This window comes from Barbatula barbatula (assembly GCF_947034865.1).
Source record: "Barbatula barbatula genome assembly, chromosome: 5".
NCBI lineage: Eukaryota > Metazoa > Chordata > Actinopteri > Cypriniformes > Nemacheilidae > Barbatula > Barbatula barbatula.
The window spans coordinates 16,046,390-16,059,237 of record NC_136769.1 but is presented as its reverse complement, the minus strand read 5'-3'; the positions used below and the strand labels follow the sequence as shown (position 1 = coordinate 16,059,237).

Below are 12,848 nucleotides of genomic sequence, written 5' to 3'. Positions count from 1 at the left end.
TGACGTTACATTATTTATATACGTTATATGGCCAGTTTAAGTTTAGTCCTGTAGCAAGTACATTAAAGAATAATTTGTTTACGGGGCAAATTATTTTCTTTCCCACAAGGAAACGGGATATTTTCGGTCTGCGAAGGTAAACTAAATGTGAACAACTTTCTATACAAGAAGGAAATGCAAATACATGCAAAGTTTTAGATCCACTGTACATTCCAGTAGACATTTCCTCTCACTGAGAACAGTAACTAACATAGTACTGTTTGCCACAGCACATACAATATGTTAGCATGCTTCACAAAGCTCATATGCTGGTTAATCGCGTTAGATTCATGTCTAAACAGTCTTTCCTGATATCGCTGTACTGATCTGTGATAAAAGTTATGACTCTGTGCTCAGTTTCTAGCGGCCCACCTGAAATGCAGCAGTTTCAGACCTCTCACCAGCCCCCACAATAGAGCTCCCTTCAATTTCCATGGTCCTTGTTGTCATGGAAACATTGGTCCACATGTCAGCCAGATTGGATTATTTAACCCTTTCAGTATCTTTTCTAAGCTTTCTAAAGGTCTCACTGGAAATTTTCACGGTTTTGAAGAGCTATATCGAGGCAGAAGTAAAAAGATAGTTAATCAATTTGGTACATAGCAGTTTTTTTGTTTCTTACAAATGGTTGCATTGCTTACTCAATGCCCTAAAACAATTCAACCATTTTAGGAAATACGATGCACGCTTTAGGTAAATGAGATGGGAGATGTTTGGTTGTGGTGTTTTGGCAACAGCGATTGACTATCATAACCTTCATTTCCTAGGTCTCACTTAGAAACAATGAAGTGCATCCAAATCTCTAGATTTTGTGAAAATCAGAAAATATCTTGCTTGGTTTGCAGCAAGAATCACATGCTTTAAATTTATATTTCGGTCAGAGTATGTCGTCTTTTGATCAATTCCAGTCGCTTCAGTACATGAACTTGCAGTTTCAATAACTCCGTAGATAATCATTTTGCAAACTTCTGCCCCAGCAATAACAACACAAAAGCCTTATTGACGGAGAAGCTGCTTCCTGACAAAATGCGAGGGTGAGGTCTCAGGAGGAAAGTCATTTTGAGCTCTGTTGCAGCTGGGTATGCTTTTAAAACACCCTCTGGGATCTGCATTCATACTTCATCTAACTACAGCTTTTACAGAATTCAATGAAGACATTTTAAATGTTATCACCACAGGTAATGAAATACCATGAATACAAAATGTACAAAAGACAAAGGCACAAAATTTCATATTCAAACTGTATTTATTTTCCGGTTTCGTTTGTACCCATGGCACATGAGGAAAAATAACCATAATATCAAAACAATATAAAAAGACATTTGTAAAGTCTTACAAAGCATAAATGTGGGATGCGTTTTATCTCATAATTGACTTTCTAGTAAGGCACAGTCATTATCATTCCCTTGAGTCCTTTGAAAACTATTATCCTGAATGTGAATAAGTTAATCTTATTTCATGAGATATAGTCAAACAGTTAATGCACACCTGAATGCATCAGTTTAATCACAGGTTTCTGTTTTATTTTAATGTTTTATCAATGGGTGGTTTTTCTCCTACCAGTCATGTGACCTACCACCGTAGACAAAACACAAAGTGTTAATGCCTCCATTTAGTCTTTTCTGATGCGTTAACACGGTTTCTGATAATGTCTGTGCCTTCTCAAAACAAATGAAAACGAAGAATTCTGTGATAGTTCCAATTAAACAACTTTTCCAGGTTAGACCATTACACGAGTCCAGGGAACACAGACCCGTCGTTCCTTTGGGATTTGTTAGGCTCAAGGGGGAAAGTGGTTACATTTACTATAAATATCGTGTTGAACCTGCAACAACATACCTCATCTGGATATTATCACAGCTACGCGGCACACAATGTAATCACGTTAAAATTGTAATATTCCATTTTCCTCCACTTACAATTCCAGGAGTTTTGACTGAGTTTAATTTTGAGATGAGGGACTGTATCAATCCAGTTCTCTTCAGTCTTAAAACAAATTCTAATGGCACAGGTAATAAAGCAGCACTTCAATGCACTGCCATACGTCAAATACAAAAACAACAAATCACTGCAGCTCTCGTCACGGCTTCAGAGGTCCGAGAGCTTCCTTCATAACTCTAAACAAAAAAAGGATCAACATTCATTTATCCTTAAATATTGCCATCGTTCTCTGGTCACTGAAGTACTTTTGACTGGCAAGAATTGATACAAGGGGAGTCAATACATCATGAGTTAACAGTCAAACGGGTTTCTTTGACATTTGTGTATATTAAAAGTGTGAGGCTCATATATGTGCAAAGACAAAGGATGGTAATCACGGTACATCAAACAATCCAGGGACGCTCGCCTCGCCCAGTCGCTCAGGTAGTGAACCGATTTGACTGCCAGTCAATGATAGATGCTATGAGATTTTCTTTATCAAGACAATACAAATTCAGATGCCAGTTCAGTCCCAGAAGTCCCAGTTTTGGCCAACACTGCAGTAATTTCATGGCACCCAAATTAAGCATTTAGACAGAATGACATTGACTAGAAGTTAAACCCTTCGAGTTTCTCTCTGCTTGTTTGCCTTTGTGCTCACTCGTATTTGAAATCATTAAAAATGCTTAACGGGTAAAGGAAAGGAAGCTGGAACGAAAAAGCCAAAGTGGTTACTTAAGTGCCTTCAGTACTCCCACATAGTGGAACCATCCAGCTCATCGGCGTTGGCCTTAAGAACGCCCGCGTGATCTCCCTTCAGGTACTTTCCGTCGCTCGACTTGATGGCCACTTTGTTGTAGTCGCAGAACTCGAGGAAGAAGTCCACAGGGGTGTCGCTACTGCTGAGCACGTTAAACTCACTACCCACCATCCAGTACTTCCCTGTGGAGTCTGAGGAGAGATCGAGGGGTCAAGAAAAGTCTTGGACAAGATTAAGATAAAAACGAACAGAATAAAACGAACCTTGCAAACTATAAGCTCCATCACGAAACTCCAGCCCAAAGACGTCATATGAAGAACGGTTGGAATCCAAAGTGCCAGTCACCTTCCTGCATCCGATGAATCCATGTTCACCTCTCAAAACGATGAGGGGCCTGTTGATGAGTTTCATCAGGAACTCCTCGGTCTCACCTATAAAAACCAATACAAGAATTTCCTTAGATCTGACAGACTCACAGGATTACCCAAAGATTATTTCGGACCATCTTCATTTTAAGCAGCATCATGACTAGACCATCAAATTTAACAAGAACCACAATGCCCGACATGGGCTGCAGATTGATCGCTCAACAAAAGTAGTTTCTCAACAAAACCTTGAAACAGAATGTAGTGCACTACAAAGCGCACGCTACCTGCTGAGTCAATAGTAGCAGCCAGCTGTCCATTCTTTTTGGCGGCCACATATTTTCCATTGGAGGCACGAAGTGTTATCTTCTTCCCACGCCATTCAATGTCAAAGTAGCAGTTAGCAGACCTGGTAACAGAAATTATCAATGAAGTCATAATATGTAAACCCACAAACTGATTCCCTTTATTAAAATGTTAATGCTTTAACATGTCCCCTTGAATTGTTTGAAACAAATGTTTAGGGTTTGTTGAGTTTAGGTTACATTAAAATACATTTTTTTTAACATTGGAAAATTATTTGAAGTGAATAATGGTTGGTTGGTTTATTTGTGGGTGTGTCTGCATTTATCAATCACACAAACGCCGGAAGCAGTATACATATTTATACTTAGCCTGAACTTCCCCCTACATGAGCATCAACCGTTATTGGTCACATCTAAAGCTTGGTGTCACCATAGAACTGGTTCGTCTGTTACCAAGAAAACCAATAAAGCAAATTCATACTCACTTGGTCGAGGCGGTGCATTGGAGGCCACCATTGGCTGTGAGAGTCCAATATTTGCCAGTGCAGGTCCGGAAGGCACACTTCTGTGTGTCCTTACAGATTTCCATCTGGAAGGTCTCCTGGTCACCTTCCTCATCCTGGTTAGCAGAGAGATCCATGCCTGCAAATGAATAACAGCAAAACACTGTAAATTCACATCACATTTCAGCCCGTTTAGCATCTTTGATCTGATAGCTGAGAGCATATTAACAGTGGTTGAGTGACTGTGTGTGGACGCCTGGGTTCTTGGCATTACAAGACATCGCAGAGTTAATCTCCTGTGGAATGTAATGGTCATATATGCCAGGATGCTTAGTGGGAGGCTTCAGGACAACAATAGTAAATGCATCCGGTTTGTACGTTTGTAGTTACGATCCATGCAGCTCTGTGAAAGACCAGACCACCGGTCATGTACTGCAGGAAATCCAATTAAACTCCATTGTATGCATTAAGACACACAGATATATCTTGCGTTTCTGGCCAAAAACCCCTCAGAGAGCATAAAGTAATTCGATGTCAGGTTTTTAGCAGGAAATATTTGCGCTAAACTGGGATAAATGCATTAGATCTCAATGAGAGCGCTACTTTGAGCTGTAAAACCGCCAAACAAAGATCATGCATCTACAAAACACTGTGGTTCATTCTCCATTATCAACCATATTTGAAATCTGCCATTCATGTTCCCGTTTCTCCAAACTCCTAATACATCTACATGTAATTGCGTATAAGCATGCCGTGGCCTCTGGTAGGCGGATTGAGTTTCCACAGAAATATGCAGGCTTGAATGAGAAGGGAAAATAAATGACCAAGATGAGAAACACATGTCTGCAGATGGAAGACTATGACTAAGACACTCGAGAACCAGCTAAATCAGTCTTGGGGGAAAATCCCTCAATAGTTGAGGAGGTATGCATCTTCACTCTGCATTTAAATGGTTTGGGAGGATCTTTCAAGCCACCAGACGACAGCCCCCCAACCCCCATCGCCTGACGCCTAACTGCGAATAGATGATCAATCCACAACGACAACTGGTGCTTTTAAAAGATTCAGATTCCCCAATGAAAAGCCTTTAACCTTGGCAAAGACTAAGCATCACACAGACCGACATTTCATTTGCTTTGCATTCATTTTACAATTACAGGTAACGTACATGCTTTGAAAATACTCAAGTATGAATGACAGATGTCTTGCATCTGTGCCAGGACAAAACGAGTGAGCCAGAAACAGCGAAAACTTCTGATCCTTTAAAACGGGTTCATTTAAGCAAGAGACTCACATTTTGCCTCGAGTAGGCAGCGGTTTTTGTGTGTACATTTGTGCGTAGCGAGGCCCCATTGTTCTGTGTGCTAGGCTGTCTAAAGACTCTCAGCAGCTGTGCTGCATGGTGAGCTGAGGCCCAGAGCTCACTGTCTTTGTTCTCCTTCAACTCTCTGCACACGTCTGAAATCTCAGCCCCCCCTCACGGACCCTGCAATTTTCTGAGGACGGCCACAAAGGAGCAACTTGTCACAAACATGACCCTCACTCATCTCCGCATTCATTCCAGAGGGCAAATATTTGAATTGGGAAACATGGGGGGGTCCTAGCATAGCAGGAAAAAGCATGTGATATGGTTTGTGCGACTATCCTAATTCAGTCCACACTGGTGTAACAAACAAGCAGGACTGTTCTACCCCAAAACTAAACAAAATAAAAACAAGCCCTGACTAACAAACAAAGACAGTATACAAGAGGCAAATCTCCATCATGACCTGCAGAGACCACGTGTGTCCTGGCACAGGCCCAACGCTATCCAGTTTCATCAAGAAATCTGGAGGAATCAGAAACAGGCATCATTTCTTTAAACCAGCTGCCAGCAAAATCCCAGACATCCTCTGTAATTATATCAGTCGTGACTATCAATTTAATCTTTTCAAATGAGCGGTTATTAAAACGGAACACTGTCATTTCATTTTCAACAGCAATGAGGGAGGGGAGCATAATATTTCATAGCACTAGATAATATGAACCTTTATTTAAGTCTGGCCGTCTCGGGTCAGTTGCTTAGTGATTGCTTTCAGCTTCAACTTAATTACAGTACGCTGACCCCCCAAAATAGAGCCGCTATGCAACGTATTGAACACAAGGTTGATATTTTAAGATTTCAGTAAAATGATTTTAATGGTACAATAGCCACTGTGCGAGATTGGGTAACTAGAAACCAAAACCATACATTTTAAGAAAATATCTTTGTGACTACACTAGCTTCAAATAGAGGCACACCAAAGTATTTTTATCTCCATTTGTGCCGATCCACCCCTGAGCTCAACCCATATCCACACAGAAACCACAAGAAAGAGATGGATATCTATAATTAAAAAGCGAAAGATGTGCCTGCATAAAATGTTCACATCCTCCCCTGAGATTCTTAATAGTCAAGCTGCTCATGAAGAACGCGTAATTATTGCTTATCCATCAGATGACAATATATCACAGCATTTTCTCCAAGCATCATTTACCTTGCCTAGTCGACACATTCCTCTCGTTGCCAGCGGTGAGCACCACTTGAGGGTGGCTCTGCTCCAGCACAAAAAGCTCGTCCTTCCCAACCTTCGAGCTCTTGCCGGACTTCATGGTTCCACTGGGACCAGAGGGAGCCAGGTACTTCCCAGTGCAGTCTCCGAAGGCAACCTTCCCGGACCTGAACTCCAGCGTGTATCCCGTGGTCTTGTCGGGCTTCTGGGACAGGCTTCCGTCATGCTTGAGAAAGCGGTTGTCGGACGTCTGCAGATGGTACCTCTGGTCCTGGAAGACCAAGGTGATGAGAGAATCGACGCCCCAAGGGACATCCCTGTCAATGGCGATCTCGCTCTGCTCTGCGCTCAGGTGCGCGTATCGTTTTCGGGTGACGCTGAAGATGTTCACCTGGGGGTGCATGGCGATGTGGACGCTCCATTTTTCCGCGATGGAGATGGTCTGGGCGAAGCAGGTGATCCTGTCTTCGGTGCCGCCGAGGTAGCGCTTGTGCGGCTCGGACTGCAGTGACCAGCGCCCATCATCGTGTGCAGTGATTACGAACCGGCAATCCTCGGTAGGCGCCTCGATGTCACCCGTAACGTTCCCGTCTTTGTCGGCTGCAATGTACCTTCCCAGATGGCTCTTCAGGTAGAACGTGTTTGAGTCATCGCCGTCCTGCTCCAACGTCCAGATCTGTTTCTTCTTCAGGCTTGTCGCTGATGCATTGATCTTGAACCCAAACATTTCCGCTGTGAGATACTTGTTTCCACAGTTGATCAGGCCGAATTGGATCTTGAGCATGTCGCTGGTTCCGTTTGCAGTCATGGTGAATGGTCGCCTGGGCCTTGAGGGATCTGAAGAGGAATGGGTTCTGCTGGTACACTGTGGGTGATGTTGATGGGTCTCTTTGTTTGAAGGAGCGAGCGTGCGTGTGCGCGCCTCTCTGTCTCTGCAGCCTCACAGCGCGAGCGCACGGACACCGCTGGCGCTTTTATACAGATGAGTGATGTCACGCGCGACGTCCCACCTCCCTTTAACTCAAAATTATTTTTATTTGAACGATATGATGTCTGTAGGCAAAGTTAAACATGCAAACGACTCTTTCAAATGGGCACATTCTTGATAGCTTTGCGGGGCGACACAAATTCCTCAAACCCAGTTAACATTATGATGAAAGTGCGTTTGTTTTAATGACATAGCGCAGTGCATGCTATAGAGAGAGATTTCGATATTGTTTGAGCACGAATAACAGTTCACTGACAAATGAGAGGACGAGGAAACAAAGCGTGGTGTTTATTCCACACAAAGATCTATTCACCGGCTGCACATGTTGGTCAATGGATTCAGGAAGGTCTGGTCAAATAAACAGCGACTTCATCCAAATAACACTGGCACAGTTTCAACAACAGCACTGAGGCATGTGAACATGATGCAGAACAAACATCCCATCGTTCGGAATGACTGTGATTCGATCGTACGTCTTATTATCAAGTACACATTCCTCAGAGCTGCTTGGAATGTTTCAAGTGGAATAATATTTGGTAAAGAACTACGCATTAGTCTAAATACAGATTATATTAATGCTACATTTGGGAAAAAACGTGCTGGCAAAATGTTATAAAAAGGTTTATTTTGTAGAATACTTGTACGTAGTGTCATTTGGTAAGGCTATGATTCACATGTGTTATTTGCATCTCAGGATAAAAAATACATTGTGAAAAGGTGAAAAACGGTTTGGTTGTTTGAAGGGAAATTTCAATTGAATGCGTTTATGTCTATTCCACGTTCCTTATATTTTGATGAAACTGGTTATATAACTTTATTATAAAATATACGCTAATCTTAGTGTGAGATCAGAATTGCCAAGTTTAGCTCTAGAAAGGAAATGCACTAGTTCAGGCGTGGTGGGGTGTCTGTTGCAAATTCATATTTGAATAGCAAACTCTTAAACCACAACTTCTGTTATGTGTTCTGTTATGTGAGTATGAACACAATAGGATATTCATAAATCATCACTGATGTCTCAAAGGGAAAGTTCACCCAAAAATAAAAATTCTGTCATCATTTACTCCCCTTTGAGGTGTTCCAAACCTGTATAAATGTCTTTATTCTGATGAACACAACGAAAGATATTTGAAAGAATGCTTGTAACCAAACATTTGTTGGACCCGAACCATAGTACCACAGTATAGGACAAATGACTTTTTTTGTTCAGTTGAACCCAAAAGAAGATATTTAAAAGAATGTAGGACAGCAAACAGTTCTGGGGCACTTTTGACTACCATTTGGGATTTTTTTTACTATGGAAGTCACTGGGGTCCAGGAGCTGTTTGGTTATAAACCTTTCTTCCAAATATCTTGCTCTGTGTTCATCAGAACAAAGACATTTATACAGATTTGGGACAACTAGAGAGTGAATCATTTTGGGAGAAATATCCCTTTAAATGTTTGTTTTACTCTATTTTATAGCATGGTTACAATGGTGTGCTGGTGCTTTATGTAAAACAAAAAAAAGCAGATCAAGAAAAGCTTCAGTTTCCAGTCAAATGCAATTTAGCCTCCATTACTTATCTGGGATGATTAACGAGCTGAAAATTGCCATCTTCCCACACAAGTGTGAAAGGAAAAGCCCATTTAGCAGAGCCATCCACCTTTTTGATCCTCATTTATAGTGATGTAGAGTTGTGACATTTGTCCATAGGGAGGTGTTTGCATAAAGAGATTAACCTCAAATCACTTCATGTCTGCCATTCACCCAAATCCCTCCAATAAAGCTTCGCTAAAAGCTACACCCTGATTGCTGGATTGTGAATGGCTGGGAATCTATCTGCATTTCCAAGTGAAAGCTGTCTTTGTTAATAGTGTGAAGCCAAAGCAGTTTCCATGGGGACGATGCTTCAGTCGGTTGTGCTAAAATAAACTCACAAGGGTTGCAGTGGAAGCACAATGAGAGATGATCAGAGAAAATCACAAGAGAATCTGCAATATCTCTGAACCTGCACGATATGACAAAATCATTTTGGGCCAGTCCAGCACTTCAAATGGAGGGTCCTTTAGCAGGCACGTCCCGTCACTTTCATTTTATAAACCTTAGAAGCCTGAATACTGAGAAAACAAATATTAAGCACATCAGCTAAAAGCAATAAGAGAGGCCCTGCTGTGTGTAATGTTCTGTCTGATCCAAACAGAGTCTTTTGTGTGCTGAGGTTGTGTTGCCTAGAGCGTCTGAATGGAGTGGGAATGAGTTGGCGGTGGCTGATGATGTGAGGCTGACTTTGCAGATGCCTCAAGCCATGCATCATGGCAACAGCACACAAACCCGAATGCCTGGTCACAGTAAAACCACTCTCTCTCCAAACAGCAGATCTGATTATGACAGTCAACTGTCTCTTTTCTCTCTATCTGCATTATATTATTTGCGAAGTAAACGTGAAAGTGCCCCGCATATTGATAACATGCTGCAGTGCTGCGTCAGTATGCGATCTGGCAGCCCTCTGAGCAGACGCAGGCTCTTCCAGCACCAGCATCCCTGACACGCACACTCCGCTGGAGTCCGGCCAATCAAGCAGAGCTGCTGACAGACACAGCCTCATTTAGCCCCTCCCTCTGAGGGAAACGACCGGTTCCGACTGAGTCATTGCTTTACAAAGCTTCTTTGTGCTCCATAGCATGATGAGTTATTTCTAATTTCAGCATCGCATTTACTTCCCAGACACTGGAGGCTTGTTCACAAGCTGTCAATGTAATCAAAGCAGTTTTGGCCATTTTTGTGTGTGCATGTGCAATGCACATTCACTATACTACCATGAGTGAGTGGGTTACAATAAACATTGACCTCTTATGTTCTCCAAATGTTTGGTCAAACACACTTTGAAGAGTTCTTCGACAACTTTGTGTGATCTACCCCATTCTAAAAAAATAGATTATATGGAGAATATGTGGCTGTGTTATTGATTTTATGATCTCAAAATTTACATGTAACTGAAATCTGTTTAAGTTAAGTTTGAAGGCCTTATTCTCAGATATCAAACCTAATTTCAATCTTCCAAAAGGATGCCGTTGGATATTTCCTGCATGGGCGTGTGTGCTTCCACACTTCCTCTTAACCCTGCTAAGATGACACAGCAAAGCAAATCAGGCAGAAACACATGAGAAGGTTAAACCAAATGTGGACCTTGAGAGCACTTTTCCTCTCATCCGACTGAGCTTTGAAGGTTTCCCACAGATCTGAACTGATGGAAGCTGCTTCTCTGTGGAACATTTGTACTGACTCACTGACCTACATACAGTAATGTACTTTATAGGTCAGGCATTGAATGAAGTTGGCTCTTACCAACACGAAAAATAATGTGGTGCAGACAAAATGGTGGCATTGATCAGCAGCACGCTTCATCTTCCAACAGCCCAAAAGGGCTCATGTGACGCCCCTTTTCATCTCTCACCACTGGCTACCGGTTGAAGCCTGGATCAGATTCAAGTCACTGATGTTTGCATACAGGACTATCACTGGATCTGCGCCGGCATACTTTCACACCCTACTACACTCCTACAGCCCATCAAGAACCCTGCGTTCAGCAAACGAGCGCCTTGTGATGCCTTCTCAAAAGGGCACTAAATCCCTCATTCTCCTTCACAACTCCTTCCTGGTGGAACATTCTTCCCAATGCGGTCCGGTCAACCACATCTCTCACAACCTTCAAAAAACGACTTAAAACACACTTCTTCGGTGAATACTTGACAGACAAATGAAAATAAAAATAGTACACTAACCATCTTCTCTCAAGAGGTAGTGGTCTACCTTTTGTTGAAACTAGTAACTTTGTATTACCACCTATTGTACTATTGCTCTTTGTATGACATATCGCTTATTGCTCCCCAAACTCTTCGCTTTGGATAAAAGCGTCTGCTAAATGATTAAATGTAAATGTATATCTGGCGCATGTTGTGGATCTGTGATTTAAATTTGGACTTAATTTTCTGTTCTGATATTTCTGTTTCCCTTGAAAAGCAATGGGTTTTGTAGAGGGTTATACTTTGTTAGCCTTGTGCTATGCACAAGTTAATAGAGCTTCCAGCTAAGGAAATAATGTTGTCACCGTAAACCCAAAATTTGTCTTTGCTTACTCATTTGAGTAATCATGACTAAATATATAGTGTGTTATGTTTTGTACAAAAAACAAGAAAATCTAGTTAATTTTATTCAAACCAAAAAAATACAGGAGAACATATCCTTTACTTAAGTATGGAATGCCATGAATAATACCCAAAATCCCTTGCATCTAAATATTTTAATCATAGTTTTGATTTAATGTCAAAGAACAAGAACTGATGGTTGTACTTAAATAGTTGAAAATAAGAGGTCAAAAAGGTCATTCGAGTACGGTCAGCTCAGTGTAGAAAAGAAAGGTTTTATGTGACAACACAATCTCATGGCAAAAAAGTAACTATTTTTGGTAACATACTAATTTTGGTCAATTCATATGGACATTCTCGTTTGTACATTTTTGTACAATTTACGGTCGAGCCAGTGTTAGGTACGGGGCTTCAGTATTGCTTTTATCTAGTAAGCGTAGGTTTTGTACGATTCCCAACATTCACAAATAAGCCACCTTTTAAAATAGTTACGAATTCCTTTTAGATCAGGTTGAAATTTATAATTTTGTATAAAGACTAGTAAACCTACCTCTCTACTGCACCTAACTTTTTAACTTGACCTGTTTAGTTTTATTTTGTGCACCAATAAGTTACAATACAAATAAGTCAACTAAATTGGGTTTATAATGATTGAACTACAGGAAATTAAACTCACATTTATCCATGCATTCTTCAGATCAGAATCAGAAGAGCTTTATTGCCAAGTGTGCTTTGGTGTTGAAAGCTTCTTGGAAGACCATGATAATATATGTTTGAAATAATGTACAGTCTGATGGTATAAGATTCTGAAGTGATTGGTTTTGCGATAATGGCCAGATGACCACATTATCCTCACCAAATAAAGAGGTTAATAGTCGTGAAATATAGTTTGCAGTCAAGCTTGCGCAGTACCACTAGAATCAGTTTCTGATTACTGTTCCACATGTTTAAGACAGATAGACTATGTTTAAGAAACAGGAAGAAGCAGAGGGAGTCCAGGAAGAGGAGTGAGGGGGACAAATGTCATCCTGCAAACTTCTTTATTTAATGAATCTTCCTAATCGAATGAAATGCCCAAAGCCACAAACAATCCACACAGTTAAAGCGATCAAATCCATGAAAAGAGGAAAATGAAGAAAGTTTTAAGGGACAGCACCGTTGGCTGTACAGTTTCAGCCCTGTGGATCTTTCATCATGACCTCCTCTGTTTAACAAAATACCATGCCTGAAACCACTGGGGAGCTTCTGCGATGGAAAGGCTCCCCACCCCATCAGTGACGGTTGGGTGAAAGGTCACAGGCTTGTTTTT

General features: G+C 41.3%; 1 protein-coding gene across 1 annotated transcript; it reads right to left on the bottom strand.

The window, feature by feature from the left end:
- Positions 1 to 1,263: 1,263 nt before the first annotated feature.
- fscn1a (fascin actin-bundling protein 1a) lies at positions 1,264 to 7,372 on the bottom strand. Its single transcript, XM_079457513.1, has 5 exons — positions 6,409 to 7,372; positions 3,875 to 4,031; positions 3,372 to 3,493; positions 2,983 to 3,150; positions 1,264 to 2,910 (listed from the first exon to the last, which is right to left on the bottom strand). Exons 1-5 carry the CDS (start codon positions 7,229 to 7,231, stop codon positions 2,705 to 2,707), a joined length of 1,476 nt encoding a protein of 491 aa, XP_079313639.1. The 5' UTR covers positions 7,232 to 7,372; the 3' UTR covers positions 1,264 to 2,704.
- Between the last annotated feature and the right edge of the window lie 5,476 nt (positions 7,373 to 12,848).

Excerpts from the sequence above, each read along its gene's own strand:
- fscn1a (XM_079457513.1), bottom strand. The coding sequence starts at position 7,231 with ATGACTGCAAACGGAACCAGCGACATGCTCAAGATCCAATTCGGCCTG. Across the intron at positions 4,032-6,408 it reads GAATGTGTCGACTAGGCAAG|GCATGGATCTCTCTGCTAAC; the intron begins GTAAATGATGCT and ends ATTCATTTGCAG. Across the intron at positions 2,911-2,982 it reads TGGAGCTTATAGTTTGCAAG|ACTCCACAGGGAAGTACTGG; the intron begins GTTCGTTTTATT and ends ATCTCTCCTCAG.